This window comes from Bison bison, unplaced genomic scaffold, assembly GCF_000754665.1.
Source record: "Bison bison bison isolate TAMUID 2011002044 unplaced genomic scaffold, Bison_UMD1.0 scf7180017864033, whole genome shotgun sequence".
Taxonomy (NCBI): domain Eukaryota; kingdom Metazoa; phylum Chordata; class Mammalia; order Artiodactyla; family Bovidae; genus Bison; species Bison bison.
This window is the reverse complement of record NW_011494605.1, coordinates 3,616,470-3,635,946: the sequence shown is the minus strand read 5'-3', so window position 1 is coordinate 3,635,946 and position 19,477 is coordinate 3,616,470. Positions and strand designations below refer to the sequence as shown.

At 36.1% G+C, this 19,477-nt stretch overlaps 1 protein-coding gene across 2 annotated transcripts in view; it reads left to right on the top strand.

Moving 5' to 3' along the window:
• Positions 1-19,477, top strand: part of FAF1 (Fas (TNFRSF6) associated factor 1) — a 489,357-nt gene that overhangs the window by 368,136 nt on the left and 101,744 nt on the right. For both annotated transcript variants that reach the window (XM_010834447.1, XM_010834446.1), the window contains exons 14-15: positions 13,552-13,688; positions 17,799-17,887. In XM_010834447.1, coding sequence (XP_010832749.1) covers positions 13,552-13,688; positions 17,799-17,887 — 226 coding nt within the window. The remainder of the gene's footprint in view (positions 1-13,551; positions 13,689-17,798; positions 17,888-19,477) is intronic.

Genomic DNA, 19,477 nt, shown 5'->3' with positions numbered 1-19,477 from the left:
CAATTTGTATGGAAATACAAAAAACCTCGAATAGCCAAAGCGATCTTGAGAAAGAAGAATGGAACTGGAGGAATCAACCTACCTGACTTCAGGCTCTACCACAAAACCACAGTTATCAAGACAGTATGGTACTGGCACAAAGACAGAAATATAGATCAATGGAACAAAATAGAAAGCCCAGAGATAAATCCACGCACATATGGACACCTTATCTTTGACAAAGGAGGCAAGAATATACAATGGATTAAAGACAATCTCTTTAACAAGTGGTGCTGGGAAATCTGGTCAACCACTTGTAAAAGAATGAAACTAGATCACTTTCTAACACCATACACAAAAATAAACTCAAAATGGATTAAAGATCTAAACGTAAGACCAGAAACTATAAAACTCCTAGAGGAGAACATAGGCAAAACACTCTCTGACATACATCACAGCAGGATCCTCTATGACCCACCTCCCAGAATATTGGAAATAAAAGCAAAGATAAACAAATGGAACCTGATTAACCTTAAAAGCTTCTGCACATCAAAGGAAACTATTAGCAAGGTGAAAAGACAGCCTTCAGAATGGGAGAAAATAATAGCAAATGAAGCAACTGACAAACAACTAATCTCAAAAATATACAAGCAACTCCTACAGCTCAACTCCAGAAAAATAAATGACCCAATCAAAAAATAGGCCAAAGAACTAAATAGACATTTCTCCAAAGAAGACATACAGATGGCTAACAAACACATGAAAAGATGCTCAGCATCACTCATTATCAGAGAAATGCAAATCAAAACCACTATGAGGTACCATTTCACACCAGTCAGAATGGCTGCGATCCAAAAGTCTACAAATAATAAATGCTGGAGAGGGTGTGGAGAAAAGGGAACCCTCTTACACTGTTGGTGGGAATGCAAACTAGTACAGCCACTATGGAGAACAGTGTGGAGATTCCTTAAAAAACTGGAAATAGAACTGCCTTATGATCCAGCAATCCCACTGCTAGGCATACACACTGAGGAAACCAGAAGGGAAAGAGACACGTGTACCCCAATGTTCATTGCAGCACTGTTTATAATAGCCAGGACATGGAAGCAACCTAGATGTCCATCAGCATATGAATGGATAAGAAAGCAGTGGTACATATACACAATGGAGTATTACTCAGCCATTAAAAAGAATACATTTGAATCAGTTCTAATGAGGTGGATGAAACTGGAGCTTATTATACAGAGTGAAGTAAACCAGAAGGAAAAACATCAATACAGTATACTAACGCATATATATGGAATTTAGAAAGATGGTAACAACAGCCCGGTGTATGAGACAGCAAAAGAGACACTGATGTATAGAACAGTCTTATGGACTCTGTGGGAGAGGGAGAGGGTGGGAAGATTTGGGAGAATGACATTGAAACAAGTAAAATATCATGTAAGAAACAAGTTGCCAGTCCAGGTTCGATGCACGATACTGGATGCTTGGGGCTAGTGCACTGGGATGACCCAGAGGGATGGTATGGGGAGGGAGGGAGGAGGGTTCAGGATGGGGAACACATGTATACCTGTGGCGGATTCATTTTGATATTTGGCAAAACTAATACAATTATGTAAAGTTTAAAAATAAAATAAAAAAAAAAATAGTACTTCTTCCCAACTTGCTCTCTTTGGGTTCTAGTTTTGGCCTTGGAATTACCTGAAATAAGACTAGCTTCTTTTCTGCATTGTAGTCTTTTATTTGTTTAATCCTAACTGTCTTGTTTACCTTTCCAACCAAGTATATTTATTTCTTCCGTTGTTCCTCATATGATAGGGTATCTAGACCTAGCCCATTCTAAAGGGACCCAGAATCGAGCATAATACTTCAGTGGAAATTTGTTTGATGCCGTGCTCAGTTGTAGTCTATAACTTTATTATTGGCTTTTATTGAACTGAAGAAGTCAACTAAAATCCCCTAGCAGTTTTCCAGGTATTGGGTGGTCCAGAAGGGACTGGGTCTGAGTTGTTATTGATATTAAACCAGATTTCTACCATTCTCTACTAATGCAATTGATTGGCAAGATCTTTTGAAGCTTGTGTTCTATTAACTCTCCGAAATTTTATCACTTGTAAATAATACCTGAACTTCTTCTTGTCAGCATTCCTGTTATCATTCTTGATAATTCTCTCAATTCCTAGACTTGTCCAACTAGAGAAAAAATTTTTTCTTCTCTTTGTTTACCATACTTAGATCTGGTCATCAATAGAAACTGTATCACCTTATATATTTTTATTTCAAACATCTGGCTCTGATGAACACGTCCTGTTTCACTTACCTCCTCAAGTGTCACCAGTGCTCAATTTGTTTCATTTTGTTTTTATCTCATCATGCCCTTCAATCTATGGACCCCCACCACCTGACCTCATCTACCCTTTCCTGTGTCCAGTCTTCATTTCCTTCCGTGTCCTATTTAAATTTCAAGGTTCGTCATTATCACTTCTTTGTAATACTTGAAACTCCTTCATCTCTGTCTTCCTCCATTGCATTCAGTTTGTTGACCCAAACTATTCACCTTCTCTATGCCCATGCCTTGCAGTTGAACACTGCTGGAGACAGTCATACTGACTGATTTTTTAAAAAATAAGCACAAGCAAGGTTTTGTACATAAGCATTGAATTCAGTTCTGAATTCAGTTCTGGCAGCTAAAGGAGAAAGAGGAAATGTGCTAGGCATATCCTCACTCTTTCATCTATCCATCCAATGTATATTTATGTGCCAGGTACTTAGAGTTTATGATTTACCATTTAAATTTTTCATTGTCTGATAAAAGGTAGTCTAATCATTTGTGTCAAAATTTCCTGACAAAGAATTCAAAGAATTTTGTTGCATGATTTTCAATTTGAGAAACATTAGGAAATATAATAATAAAATATAATAAACAATTATTTTCTACTATCGTAGAAAGATGAATCACTTTAAATAGATATTTCTTATATCAATCCCCTGTAAAAACAGAGGGCTTTGTGTTAAATCTTTTTTCAGACATGGTAATTCTTTAGGTGAATACGGCCCTGAAATACTCCTTTTCATGATCTAACTCATAACAGGCATAGAGCTTAGAAAAAGCCTTGTAGTAAACCTGACCGTTCAACTTTCTGTCAAACATCAGCTGTCTCAAATGAGCCTTTGTCGAGTGCTGCGTTGTAATCAGTTCTTGCTTGAAAGCTTTGATGAGTGACTGAAGTGCTAATACTCTATGCTGTTGGTCATTTATCTTTTAAAAACTTTTCTCCTGTGCATGAGGCTTCTCCTGATGCTCTCCTACATTTTTTTAATTCGTTAGAACAATAGTTCTTTTCCAATACATAAGGAAATTGTATATAAATATCAAGGTCTCAAGAGAAGCCAACCAACTCTGAAAAATTTTTATATAATAATGCTGAGTGAATCTTACATAATAATAAAATCACGAAGTCTCCAAATTTTGCAGGAAAAAAAAACATAGACTATAACATGGAAAAAAATATGTATATCTTCATTTTCCACCTTAGAGTAGGGCATAATCTTACTTTATGATGATTCCATAGAAGTTACAGAGCACTGTAACTTTTAATACAGTGCTTGGCACTGTATTATATGTATGACTTCTTATTTAAGTGATATGAATCTAAGATTTGCTATTATAACTTACTTTAGGAACCATTTTGCCATATCCTTAATTTGGGGGGAAGGGAAGAGAAAGGAAAAGCCCATTTTGACTCTAAAACATATAATAGGGAGGGAAAAGAGGTAATATTGATTAATCCACAGACCAACTCCCAGAGTAGATAATATTGCCTTCACTTTATATGTGAGAAAACAAAGGCTCAGAGAGATTAGGGCTTCCCTGATAGCTCAGTTGGTAAAGAATCCACCTGCAGTGCAGGAGACCCGGGTTCGATCCCTGGGTTGGGAAGATCCCCTGGAGAAGGGAAAGGCTACCCACTCCAGTATTCTTGCCTAGAGAATTCCATGGACTGTATAGTCCATGGGTCGTGAAGAGTCAGACATGACTGAGTGGCTTTCACTCACTCACTCAGAAAAATTAAGATATCCAAAGAAACAATTAGTAAGCAACAAAATCAGGTTTATTTTACTCCAAAGTCTTTGTCTCACAATATTATGTTGATTACAATAATTCCTATTAATACTTTCTCTAATATGTTAAAATTTGGATACTTTATACCTCTTCTAAGTAACATTTTCAATTATTAGATGGTGACAGGATGAAATTATGTAAAAACTACAGTATTCTAAAAATCAGGTGGGAAGCTTAGAGTCATGAACTTGTGGATGAATGCCTGCTATTTTGAGGGATGAAATGACCTATCAAGGTAGAAGCATACTGAAAGAGGCCTTGGAGACGATGGTAATTCATACCAACTGTCTTAAACTGATTTCAGGGTACTTCGCTGGTAGTCCAGTGACTAGGACTCTGCCAGGGAGCCCAAGTTTGATCCCTGGTCAGGGAGCTAGATCCCACATGCCACAACTAAGACCTGGCACAGCCAAATAAATAAATAAAAATAAACTGATTTCAATTAAAGTAGTTGGAAGAGACAAAGGAAGATTGTATGATCATCAGTGTTACAGTGGAGATACAGGTTATTGAAGCATGAACTAGCCCATTCTTGTAACAAATATTGATACATACTGTTTGGCAGTAGGTGCTAGGAATACAGATGTGATTAAAAGATGATTCTCCTACCAGCTGTCCAGGAGCACTATCTTGGAACAGAAAGTTCTCCATGATTTCTAAGCTCCCATTCCTTTCTCTGACTTTCTTCCAGCCCTTAATCTGAACCACTCTATCTAGCCCCCAGTTTTATATCAGATTATGTTTCCTGTTTGGCAGTGTTGATTTATCAAACCTGAAATATTCTTATTATCTTAAGGACACAGACCATGTCTTACCTTGCATATTTAGTAGACCCTCGTAAGTACTGATCAATTGGTAAAAGGCAGAACACAGAAAAAATATTATCTGCCATTTAACATAAATTTGTTCTCTTGTATAGTCCCTGGAAAATGAATCTTCTCTTTACATTGCTAGAGAAGAAATGTCTGCATTTGATAAGCGATTGGGTTAAATGTTCTCTATTCCCTCACCCAACTTAAAATGGGGTACTTAAATGTTTTTGAGTAATATTCTTACTCATGGTGAGAAGATAGCCAGTTACCTGATTATTGTCCCTCCAAAAAATTAGTATAAATTGGTCCCTGTAGATTAGTTACAGCCCTGTCATTAAACTGTCAGTGTTTCAAAGCATTTCCATTTGAATAATTTATGGATGACAGCAAGGAGATACTTGTGTGTTTTTTTTAAACTCTGACTACTAATCTTTTTTTTTTTTCTTTTACTTTACAATATTGTATTAGTTTTGCCATACATCAACATGAATCCGCCACGGGTGTACACATGTTCCCACTGCTGAACCCCCCTCCCACCTCCCTCCCCATACCATCCCTCTGGGTCATCCCAGTGCACCAGCCCCAAGTCTATTGAGACGATTTAGCAGTTTACTGTTACTGGTTAGTCTTAAACCAAAGACAGGTGAAAGCTGCTTTTCAGATTAAATTTTCACCAAGTTTCATCTTGTGGTTTCTTAAATTCACCTTTAGTTTGGCTGTGTTCTTTAACACGCACGCATTCAGTATTTGCATTTGTACAGAGAGACATTATACTATTCTTTTAGCAAACAATTTGACAGTATTTATCACCAGTCATTAAATGACTCTATACTTTTTTACCCTGTAATTCCACTTCACAGACTTTTCCCTTAAAAATACTTTAAGAATTTTCCCAGTATTATTTATACTGATAAAAAAAAACTAAAAAGAAAAATCTAGCTGTAGGTGAATAGTTATGAATATGGTGACGTTACGTCTACTCAATGGAATGTTATTCAGCCATCTAACTTGCTGGTTCATTACTTTTGTATAGGTGGCAAAAGGACTGTATCCAACTAAACACTGATTACCACAAAAAGAAAAAGATGTACTTGTGCAAAAGACTGATAAGAAATAGACAAATGTGATTAACATTGTGGTAAATTTGGGTATTGTGTGCAATTTTGCTTTGTTTTTATAAGAGAGTTACTGTCTTAGGTTCAAATTCTTTATTGACTGGGTAATACCTTCATATTAATCAAAACTCAAAGTTGTAGAAGGGTACATAATGAAAAGTCTCCTCCTTATCCTTGTTTCTAAGTTATCTTTTCCAGGAGTAATGTGTTAAGTTTCCTATTTATCCATCCAGAGATTATTTTATACATAAATAAGCTAATATATCATCATTTTCCCACTTTACACAAATGGTAAACAGTATTTAACACCTTCCTTTTCCCACTAACATCATATCTTAAAAGAAACTTCATATCAGTTCATAAAGAATCCTTTCTATTTTATGACTACATAGTATTCCTTTTAATTCCGTAATATACTATAATTTATTTAACCAGATCCTATTGGTTGTCATTTGGGTCATGTCCAATATTTTTCTATTACAAGCTTACAGTAAATAACTATGCACATATATTTCCATCTGGAAAATATATCTATAGAATAAATTCCCAGTTTTAGGAGTACTGGGTTAAGAGTTAGTATATTTAATTTTAATAGACACTGGCAAATTTCCCACAAGAGAGTGGGTACCAATTTCACTCCTACTAACAGCAAGCAGTAGTGCCTGTTTCCCTATAACCTGGCCAGTGCAAGGTATTACCAAATTTTATTTTGTGTTTACTAATCTGACAGATTAAAAAATGGTTTTAGTATAGTTTTAATTAGGAGCTAACTCATCATGGTATCCGGTCCCATCACTTCATGGCAAACAGATGGGGAAACAGTGGCTGACTTTATTTTTTGGGGCTTCAAAATCACTGCAGATGGTGATTGCAGTCATGAAATTAAGATGCTTACTCCTTGGAAGGAAAGTTACGACCAACCTAGACAGCATATTAAAAAGCAGAGACATTAGTTTGCCAACAAAGGTCTGTCTAGTCAAGGCTATGGTTTTTCCAGTGGTCATGTATGGATGTGAAAGTTGGACTGTGAAGAAAGCTGAGCACCAAAGAATGGATGCTTTTGAACTGTGTTGTTGGAGAAGACTCTTGAGAATCCCTTGGACTGCAAGGAGATCCAACCAGTCCATCCTAAAGGAAATCAGTCCTGGGTGTTCATTGGTAGGACTGATGTTGAAGTTGAAACTCCAATACTTTGGCCACCTGATGCAAAGAGCTAACTTATTTGAAAAGACCCTGATGTTGGGAAAGATTGAGGGCAGGAGGAGAAGGGGACAATAGAAGGTGAGATGGTTAGATGGCATCACCAACTCAATGGACATGAGTTTGGGTAGACTCTTGGGAGTTGGTGATGGACAGGGAGGCCTGGCACGCTGCGGTTCATGGGGTTGCAAAGAGTCGGACACAACTGAGCTACTGAAATGAACTGAAGTCATTAGGAATTATTTTTAGTATCTTTTCACATGTTTATGAGCCATTACTGTTTCTGTTTCTGGAAGCAGACAGATATTCTTTGTTGGTTTTTTCCCAGTTATTAAGGGTTCTTTATACATTAGGGAAGTTAGCCCTTTTTCTGTGGTTTCAAATTCAGAACTTTTTTCCAGTTCATAATTTATTTTTTGGCCTAGCTATGGTTTTCTTCCAACCATGTGAAAACTCAAAATTATCAGTTTTTTATTTTAGGCTTCACTCTGCTTCAGCTATACTCACCTTTCAAATATGCTAGATGCTTTCCAGATTTAAGGTCTTTGTGTTTGCTATTCTCTCTGCCTGGAATTCTCTTCCCAGAAGTATGTGTTCCACTTCATCCTTTACCTCTTTTGAATCTTTGATTAAGTATCAACTTTTAAGTTGACTTCTCTATGTAATATTGCAACACCTCTTCCCTGCCTTGTTTTTCCTCCATCACCTGGAGCTCACAGATTTTAGTTTTGTCTCACATCATTTTACACCTCACCTATACAGATGAAGGAAGTGGGAATTATCTTCAGTGTCATCACCTCAGGAGAGTAGACACTAGGTCCAGTGAATATGCCATTGCCCAAAACATTTAGGGGACACTTCTTTAAGAGATGCCTTCAGAGAAAGCTTAAAGGCTCTCAAAGAAAGAAGTCCTGCCTCCTAAAAGCAGAGTTTCTCAAAGTGTGCCCACAAAACACTTGAATCAGAAACACCTTGGAGGGAGACAGTTGGGAGCTTTTTAAAAAGACAGTTTCCTGGGCCTTACCACAGATCTGTTAAATCAGAATCTCTCAGCCATGGGACTGAGGAATTTGCCTTTTGAATAAATTTCACAGGTGATTCCTAGGCCTTTAAAGCTTGAAAATCACTGCCTTTATAGTCAGTGTCTCTCAGCTTGTTTACCTAACTTATTTTGACCCAAAGACTTAGAACTATTTCAAAACCTCAAAGCCACCCTTAAAGGACAAAGGCACATATGCCAGTGGTGCTGAAGATCATATCCAGAACTGAGCTGCACAATGGATAGGCATGCAGGCTTGGAGAAATGATTTCGTGGTAGGAGACAGTAGTCTTTAGCTGTTTTTGGTATGCTTGACAATGCTAGCAACATTGTTAGGTCTCACTTTACATGTTATAGGCCCTTGGCTTTAACTTCCCTATTAAGGGCAAAAAAGGAAGAAGGGAGAATTCTGTGTTGGTTAGACAGTAGATGATCTCTAAGGTCCTTTCTATGTATTTTGTGTTCTGGTTTTTCTACTGAGCTGTACACATGTTTTTTAACAAATCCTGAACGCATGAATGAATATGTATAACTAATGAGGCTTACTACTATAGCAAAAACCAGGTTTGGCTTGCTTTAAAAAAAGAGCCTCCTTAAATCAAAGTGATTTCAAAAGATGTAATATAAAAAACAAACAAACCAAAAAAAAACCACTCAGCAACCCATACTGGAAAAGTCCTATATTACTATTGAATGTGAATTTCTTCTACTCGATAACCTTTCGTTTTGGAAAAATGATTCACACATTATCAGAAAGACATTTAATGTGTTTAATAGTTCAAGGGTAAGCAGCCAGAAATTTTGATGCTGATTCTTCTTGGTTTCAAATTAGTTAACATTGTGTGTGTGCGTGCGTGCATGTGCGTGCACAGGCGCATGCACACGAGCATGCGTGAACACTGTCAGTCAAGTATGACTCTGCGACTCCATGGACTGTAGCCCGCCAGGCTCCTCTGTCCATAAAATTTTCAAGGCAACTGGAGCGGGTGGCCATTTCTTACTCCAGATTATTTAATTTCATATTCCCTTTTAAGTGTGTAAAGTTTTATGGTACTACACAACTATAGCATTTATAATTGTACTTCCTTATTTCCCAAATATCAATACCTGCCCTTTTGTGCTCTGAATGAGAGTAATACCAGTGATTGTATTTGCTTCGTCAACAATTCTTTGATGCTGTGTCTTAATACACAAAAAAATCTTTTAGTGTTGGCCCATAGGTATGTTATCATTTTAATCATGGAAAAAATGATAAAAATTTTAAATATAATTATGCATTTAATAATGATCAAATAGCCACCAATTTTAACTGTCTACCATGTTCTACGCACAGTTCTGAGTGCTTTCTGTATAAGAATGTTAAGTGTTTTAAAGTTGTGTTATTTCCACTTTATATACAAGGCTTCTTTAAACTTATAGATGTCACATTGAAATGTAATAATCAGGAAGCCTCACACACAGTTTTTAACAGGTTTTTTTTGTTTTGTTTTGTTTTTTTAGCAAATATGCCTCTTTACATTACCTGATATACAGTAGGTAGACAGTAGATGTAGAATTTCATCACCCTGTCCCTAAATTGCTGTGTTTCTTTTAGTATATACTTTTTGTTGAAATACGATTTGAAGTTGATTACTTATGTAATTATGGGTGTGATTGAAAGAAACTAAACTATATCATGTTTTGAATTAAAATGAGATTACTTTTTCTCATATCTGATTTATTAGTAATCCTGGTTTCCATTAACAGGATAGAAAAGATCTCTGCTTCAGAGGCTGAAAATTTTACTAATGATTAATATATGCTAGCCATCAGATGTTCTGTTTATTTTTCTCCTCAAACTTTAGATTAAAACCACTTCCTCTTATTTTTCCAGTTTTAGACTTCTAATAGCAAGAATTGGTGAATATAGCTTCTAATTATATTTTCTTGGGCATCCCCAGTGGCTCAGATGGTAAAGAATCTGCCTGCAATTCAGGAGACCTGGGTTCAGTCCCCAGGTGGGGAAGATCCCCTGGAGAAGGAAATGGCAACCCACTCCAGTATTCTTGCCTGGACAGAGGAGCCTGGTGGGCTACAGTCTATGGGGTCACAAAGAGTCAGACACAACTGAGCAACTAACACTTTAATTTTCTTTACCAAGGCCAGAGTTTGAGGCTTCCCACTCCCTATCCCCACCACCTCCACCACTACCTACCAGCCCATGCCCCAGGGAACAGTGAGTTGCTTTATTAATTCTGACTTGTTATTAACCATTTTACTTCATTCATTTTCTCAGCCTGTCCTTCTTTTCCTCTTTCCCTCATTTTACCCCCTTAATAAGAGCATTCTTTGTCTTTTCAAATTTGTTACTTTAGCCTTTGGCTTTGGGGGGTTGATTTTGCAGTTTGTTATTCCCATTCCTCAAGTCAGTCTATGATGCATAGGTTGTTTGATTTATTAAAATATTTTACAATCAAAAAACAAAATCATTTCTTCTTGCCACAGAATGGTTACCATTGCTTCCCCCTTTGGTGTTTGAGATTGCAGCAATTTGATTGCTGTGGAAATCATTTATCTCTTCTTGGCAGCTGACTCTGATGAGCACCATTGGTAGTTAGACAAGTTTGCTGCCGCCTCTAGATGCACTGGCACACTTTTGTATTTTCAGAGGAAGAAAATACCACAATTATGAGAGAACTGCATTTATTCTCTTAAAACCACTGGTTTTTCCCATGTCTGATTTTGCTGTAAGGTTTTGAACTAGATTTCTGCTGCCAGTACTGTGATGTGAATGGTAACTTTGTGTTGTGAATGATCTTGAGAAGAAGAAGCAGGGCCTCCCACCCATGAGAAAGATTTGATATTTGCATTGTGAAGTTCTTGTAAATTGTAAAGGAAGGAACTGGCAAGTAGGAATTTTTTCATTGGGGGCTGTCCATTGGCACTATGGGCTCTTGATGATTGCAATTTGAAAATTTCAAATCTTAGGAAGATCTTAGGAGCTAAGATCTGAATTCTTAATTAAGATCTGCTTAATTCAGATCTTAGGAAGATTAATCAGATTAATTAAAGTTTTAACAAAGTTTCTCTGATTACAACAAATTGCTAGTTAAGGCCATTGGAAAGCATCAACTGGCTGTGTGATCCCTTAATATTTCTCACCTGCTGAGAAATGATTGGAATGATTTGCTAATACCTGGTAGAAAACTGATCACCTTGTTGTTTTGTAGTAATTGAATGGTTTAATGGTTAATGTGACCTTGAAGTCGGTACCTCCCTTGAATGTTTTATATAGTTTTGAAATTTATGTTGTAAATTTAAACCCAATTAAATACCTATATTTTCATAATTATTTTCCCATCTAGCTCATTTTCACAAAAAGAGGATTTGGGATATACACAATTTCCAGGCAAAATTGTCTTGAAATCGAATTCCTAAAACTACTAAGCTAACCTGCCTGCCTGCCTCCCTTTTCTTCCTTCCTTCCTGGCTTCTTTTCTTCCTTCACTTTTTGCAGGTCTCCTCTTTAGCTAGTATTTAATATCACTCATGAGGCTAATGCTGTGATGGGCATCTACTGTGTGATATCCGCTTAATCCATTGGTGTGAAAGCAACAAGGACTTATTTTCTCCCTTTTGTAGGAAACAGCATTCCAACTGTTTTTTGACATCTTTAATTTCAGAGGTTGTCAATGATCAGATGAGGGTCAAGATTGACTTTGAAATATTTTAGTAGTAAGCAGAAAGGAAAATGAGATCTAACTTTCTAGTCTCCTGATCTACACATCTTCACTGATGAATTAAAGCTGTATGTGTGCGAATTTTGGTATAGAGGCTTAGGCTGCATCAGCACCTTTTATCTCATAATAGTTGTGAAATGTGAAGATCTGAATTTTCATGGGGGCACTGATATTTCATGGTCAACAGTGGGTTTTTTAAGGCCTTGTCATTTCAGATTGCCATGAGATCTGGTTATTGCTGCTCTAAACGTGTGTATGAACCTAACTCCCAATGAACTTACTGCAGTGGTGCTAACTTGTCTTGACACTCTTGCCCACAGTTCTCGTGGCCCTGTGTGTGGTCACAGCATAGGTTTTTGTGGAGGATTCAGCCTAAATTTCTGGGATAAATTTCTATACACAAGAAATATATTGGTTTTAAAAATTAAGTGGTTTGATTCTGTTTTGAATTTGGATATCAAATGAATCTGAGCACATGACATTTTAATGCCGTTTGTCTTTTCAAATAGATTTACTTTCTAATGCATGTGACGACAGGACTTTGCTCATCAGCTGGAACATACATTTCAGAGGAGTTGTTACCTAAAATATTATCATAAGGCATGAGAAAATACACGATTTAAGTTGCCTTTCATGAACATAATTAAGAATTAATAAGCCAGTACCAGTGGCTAGTCCCCAGAATTTCCACTGTTTTGCCTTTTGTGACCTGTGTTATTAAAAGTCCATTATTTTTACAGACTTTATTAAATTGGATCTTATTAAAGCATTCTATATTTGCATTTGGTCTTTCATAATTCATTATTATTATGACATTTACTTTTTACCATCAGATCTGAAAACATATCATAAGCTACCCTTTTCTCTTGAAAGAAATGCTAATTTCAAACAGTCCTCTAATAGAAGAGAAAAGCTTTATCAGTTTTTTCATTTATTCCAGATCGTGTTAAGAATACTAATGCTAGACTTCAGTATGCTAATATCTCTGAGCTTTTTTTGGTCAAAAGCTTTGAATTATTATTTTTATCCCATACTAAGTATGAAACTAGAAGACCTGCTACTACTGGAGAAAACACAATTCTGAAGTACAATTCTTTATTCTAAGGACCTGCAAAAATGTTGCTGGATCCTGTTTAGACTAGGATGCAGCTCGTCAATTTAACTTTTACCACCCAGTATTTGTCCTCTTGAAGAAATTCTTTCCTCATAAAGTTCTTTTTGTTTGTTTTTTCTGATGGTTTAGAATAACACAGCTTGTAATATTTAAAACTAAGAATCCTATGCTGTCAGTCCTACTCAGCACTTAGGTGTACTGCCTGATTTTCTGTCTTCTGATAATCATTTCTGATGTTGATGTCTGATAATCATTTCTATTCCATTTATGATGTAGTTGAAAACTTAATATAGTAAGATTTTACATATTGATATCAAGCAGACTAATTTAATATAACTGAATTTTTTCAGTTATAATAATTATAATAAGATTGAATTTTTTCTTTGGGTAGTAGTAAATTTCTTAAATTCTGAAATGAAGCTAACTTTGGATTTTGTCTCATTTTAGATTTCTGACAATGTGCAATAGACACTTTGGCAGTGTTGTTGCCCAAACCATTCGGACTCAAAAAACAGATCAGTTTCCACTTTTTCTGATTATTATGGGAAAGCGATCATCTAATGAAGTGTTAAATGTGATACAAGGTAAAGTACATTCAAAAGAGGAGTAGAGTGTCTCCTTATTTATGTGATAACCTTATAATATTTAGTATCATAGCTGAAAGTTATTCTCTGTATTGGTGAATATCTTTGCATTTTGAAATATAGAACATCCTGAAGAAGAATATCTTCAAAAAGTACAGGTGCTGTGAAATATGAAATATGCTACATAAAAATCCAATAGAAACACCTTAATAAAACTGCACAGCCCTTGGGATATAGGTTAATCATGTTAACTATTCAAAATTGCTAAGTTTTCTAAAGTAGAAATTAAGTCATTATCAGTCATCAAAGATGATGTCATATGTGTGTGTGTGTGTGTCTGTGTATACATATGTATATTTCTTGCTGTGATTTTGATTGGTTGAAGGAAATCCTTATGTTTAGTTATCTGGAAAAACTTGTGACTGGGTATTGTGAATTGAATAGTTCACAGTGGCAGTTGTTTTTCCTTATTTGTGTGAATCTTTGTCTAGAATGCAACCTTGAGGTGTGAAGCCATAGGATGCCTGTCAGTTTAATCACAGTGCACATTCTTTACCAAAAAAATGAGTGTTTTTTTTTATGTTACTAACATACCCTAAAGATTAGAATAAAAAATTACCTTATTCGTGGCAAAGCTTAAATTGAAAATAGTTTATTTTTTCTATGCCACAGGGAAAACAATGTTTCAAGTGCTCCAAGGTGTCTGAAATACTTAATTTCTGCCCCTATTTAAGCTAAAAGTTTGATAGTGGATAATGCAATGAGGAAGGGGTGTAACTTCTAGTGCCTTTCAAACTCAAATAAAGCAAAACCTCCAGTATTTTGTTTTCTCTATAACTAGAGCTTTCACTTTCGTAAACAGTGTTAAAGAAGACCTGCTGGGGGACACATTATATAGATTAAATAGATAATGTTTCATTTCAGTTTTCCTGTCAGGGGCAATGTTACAATAGCCAGTGGTTCTCAAAGATGGCCCATGGACCCTAAAGGTCCCCTAGACCCTTTCAGGGCATCTACAAGGTCAAAAATGTTTTCATAATAGTAATAGACTTTTTTTTTTTTGCGTTTTTTACTGTGTTGACATTTGCACTGACGGCACAAAATCAGTTCTGTTTAAAATTGCTGGCACAAATCAGGGCCATGACCCAGAACTGTACTGATATTTTCCACCTCCATGTATGTACATTTAAAAAAAATCATTTTATTAAATATTAAACCTTTTTATAGTTTATGTGACACAGTTGGGAAGACATTTCTCTAAAATGAACAAAATGCCAGCCTGTTACTGCAAGCTTTAGAACAAATAACATTTGTTGCCAGTGATAGAAATTTGGTTTTTTGAGCAAAAAGTTAGAATGTCCTCCACCATTTAAGACTGACAGCTTAAATACTTTCCTTGTGACACAAGTGGTGGTACTAATAAATGTAATTTTTTTTTTATATCATAAAATTAGCTGTGTCAGCATTCAAAAGAAATGGATTACTCAATGAACCAATATTTTCCAGATGACCAGTGTGTAATGTTATAAACTCATGTATGAGTAACAGACCTATTCAAAGGGCAAAATAGACCAGTGGATTTTAATGTAACACAGTACAGTAAGTTCACTGATACAGTTTCCGGTTCCTCACATACCTAATCTTAAAAAAAATCCCACCTGTCAGTTTGGGAGTATTAAATAAAAAATATGTAATTACCTATTAAAATACTTGTCCCTTTTCCAACTACGTATCTCTGTGAGGCCACAATTGCTTCATAAATTTCAACCAAGATGACACATTATAACTAGTTTAATGTAGATATAAATATGAGAATCTAATTGTGTTCTATTAAGTATAACATTAGAGAAATTTGCAAAAATGTTAAAATAATGACATTCTTCTCAGTAAATTTTTCTTTTTGGAACATATAGTCATTTTTCATAAAACATGATGTTTATATTAGCAAATTATGGGTTTATTATTGTTACTTTTAAATGGATGGATAACTATTTTAGATATTTCAGTTTTCATTTCCAACACAGTGGATGTTGGTAACCATATCCACATAAACAAAAATTCTTCAGGGATCTCAACAGTTTTTAAGTATATAAAGAAATTCTTTTGCAATAAACTATAACAAATAAATTGTCCCTGAAATGCATTAACTGATACTTTTCTGCATCTTGGATCATTAAGGGCTTAGGTATAAAGTACCTTCAAGTACAGTTTGGCAATGAATCTGTAAATCAGGGTCAAAGCATAGTTGATAAGCAGTAGCTTTAAGCCTAAAAATTAATGGCCATGATGTAGTCACCTATTCAGGGGCCAACAGAGGACAAGATGGTTGGATGACATTGACTCAATGGATGAATTTGAGCAAGCTCAGGGAGATGGTGAAGGACAGGAAAGCCTGACATGGTGCAGTCCACAGGGTCACATAGAGTCGGGCATAACTGAACAACAACAACAATAAAATTATAATATTTCCCCAATGATGATTCTAGTACCTTTACAAAGTATTCATGCCCCATGCTCTCTTAGTCACTATAGTTTACAAATAAGAAATGGAAACCCAAAGATTTGCCCAGTATGGAAATCTACATTGAAGTTACTCTTATTAAACTTTTACTGTTTATTGTATCTGTCACACACAGTGATGCTGTGTGTCCTTGGTACCAGGCACTTTGTATTATCTCTAATTCTTCTAAGAACCCTACAGAGGTAGTGTTATCTTCATTTTGCAGATAAGAAAATTGATTGTTTCAGAGCTATAGTCACGCCCTCTTTTCATATTCACTTGTTTACTAAGTGAGTATTTATTAAGCCCTTGTCATGTGCTAGGCAGTTTCTAGGTACTAGATCATGTAAGAAGTAGAACTAGGGTTAGAACTCTGACTCTAAAACCAATTCTACTTCTTGGTAGGTTTTAGAATAATATCTACTTCCAAGATAATATTTGTTCTTTAGCTGATTTATGGAGAGAGTGTGACCAGATTAGATTATTTCTTTGACTAGAGACCAAAACTTCCCCCTAACCCCATGTTGCCAGTGATCATAAGGAAAACTGGGAAAGGACCATTGAAGGATCATGTTAGGCAGATGGTACTCTGGAAGAATACAAGCAAGGATGCTTGTTATGTGTTGTCTCATTGGTGGCCATTCCATTAAGGGACTAGAAGACACCTTTTGAGGCCTTGGAGAAAGACAGGCTTTTTTGCCTGTTGGTTTGAAAGAAGAGAAAAATTGCTATATCTTTATGGATCTTCATGACTGTCTCTCTTGTAGATGTATCCAAAGCAAATAGCAAGACTCAATGCATGCAAAAAATGGCATATATGTGCTATATGTTTGTTATGGACTGGGAATAAAATAGCATTCAAAAGAATCAAACATTTTAAATATCCTGTCCATAAAGATTATATAGCATAGTTATTTGAAGGGAAATATTTGCAGCTAAAAGGGAAAAATACCATTTAGGGGAAAAAATTTTTGTTCCCAGAAATTGAATTACTAATTGTTTCACTAAAGAAATTTTAGTAGGAGATAATTCTAAGTAAACAGTGTGCTAAAGTGGCAAAGAAGACAGGCTTTTGAGTCAGACTCATATGGTTTCAAATCCTGGTCCTGTAACTTAACCAACTTGACCTTGTTGAGTCAGGTTACTTGAGCTCTGTAAGCCTCATTTTCCTTCTGTTTACTATCAAAATCATAATGAGCCTTTATAGAATTGTTATACAGATTAAATGAGATTTTATATATATAAACCTAATCATTTAACCTAATCACTGGCTTACAAACAAATGGTAGTTGTCGCCAGTGTTGATAAGTACGTATGTTTTCCTACTTTGAAAGATACTTTTTTCCTTGTGAGTTGGATATTCTAAATAGTGCCAAAAATCTTTATAAAGAGACTGTTCTCACAAATCTAAGTATTCTGAAATTTCAACTGCCAGTGTACTGCCTTTCTTTCTTATTAAAAATAAACTTTTCAATGCAAGCATAAAAGTCTTTATTGGCATGCTAGTCTATAATTTTTTAGGCTGTAGTTATTCCTTACTGATTAATTCTAGAGCAACTTCCCATTTTCTAACCTTGATGTAAAGTTTGGCAATCTCGGTATGTTGCTAGGTAACACAACAGTGGATGAGTTAATGATGAGACTCATGGCTGCAATGGAGATCTTCACAGCCCAACAACAGGAAGATATAAAGGATGAGGTAAGGTGAAAGGTTAAGTGGACATTTAATAGAATTTTGATGAGATAATTTGTCAAATGGTGATGTTTGCCTATGTCATGATTGATAAACAAGGCATTGATGAAGATGCATTTCTACATGAACTGAGGATTTTTATGCCACTGAATTTACCTTTCAGTCCAGTCTTTTCAGGACCCAAAGACCCAACAATTTGTTTAACTTTATGAAGTTATTCTTTGCTAGATTTGCAATTTACAGGAAACGAATTCTGAAGCATGTTTACAGGAGAAACTATATAGTCCAGTACTATTATATGAGTATTTCACTCCCTTTTAAGGTCCTCTTACTCTTTTTGAGATTGATTACCAATAAACACATTTTACATTTGAACATATTTTTGAATCACTGTGAGAATTAGTGAAAAAGATCACCAGAATTCTGAATTTTGTGTCTCTCAAACATTTAGATGGCATAGATGACATGGGCATGGAACCTCAAATATAATAGAATAATAATGACAGCAATATTGACAGTATAATAGTAAACATATACTGAATATTTATAATGTATTAATCAGTTCAGTTGCTCAGTCTTGTCCAACTGTTTGCGACCCCATGAATCGCAGCATGCCAGGCCTCCCTGTCCATCACCAACTCCTGGAGTTTACTTAAACTCATGTGCATAGAGTCGGTGATGCCACCCAGCCATCTCATCCTCTGTCGTCCCCTTGTCCTCCTGCCCCCAATCCCTCCCAGCATCAGGGTCTTTTCAAATGAGTCAGCTCTTCGCATCAGTTGGCCAAAGTATTGGAGTTTCAGCTTCAACATCAGTCCTTCCAATGAACACCCAGGACTGATCTCCTTTAGGATGGACTGGTTGGATCTCCTTGCAGTCCAAGGGACTCTCAAGAGTCTTCTCCAACACCACAGTTCAAAAGCATCAATTCTTTGGTGCTCAGCTTTCTTTATAGTCCAACCCTTACATCCATACATGACCACTGGAAAAACCAGAGCCTTGACTAGACGGACCTTTGTTGGCAAAGTAATATCTCTGCTTTTGAATATGCTGTCTAGGTTGGTCACAACTTTCCTTCCAAGCAGTAAGTGTCGTTGAATTTCATGGCTGCACTCACCATCTGCAGTGATTTTGGAGCCCAGAAAAATAAAGTCTGACACTGTTTCCACTGTTTCCCCATCTATTTCCCATGAAGTGATGGGACCGGATGCCATGATCTTAGTTTTCTGAATGTTGAGTTTTAAGCCAACTTTTTCACTCTCCTCTTTCACTTTCATCAAGAGGCTTTTTAGTTCCTCTTCACTTTCTGCCATAAGAGTAGTATCATCTGCATATCTGAGGTGATTGATATTTCTCCCGGCATTCTTGATTCCAGCTTGTGCTTCTTCCAGCCCAGCATGTCTCATGATGTACTCTGCATAGTAGTTAAATAAGCAGGGTAACAATATACAGCCTTGACGTACTCCTTTTCCTATTTGGAACCAGTCTGTTGTTACATGTCCAGTTCTAACTGTTGCTTCCTGACCTGCATATAGGTTTCTCAAGAGGCAGGTCAGGTGGTCTGGTATTCCCATCTCTTGAAGAATTTTCCACAGT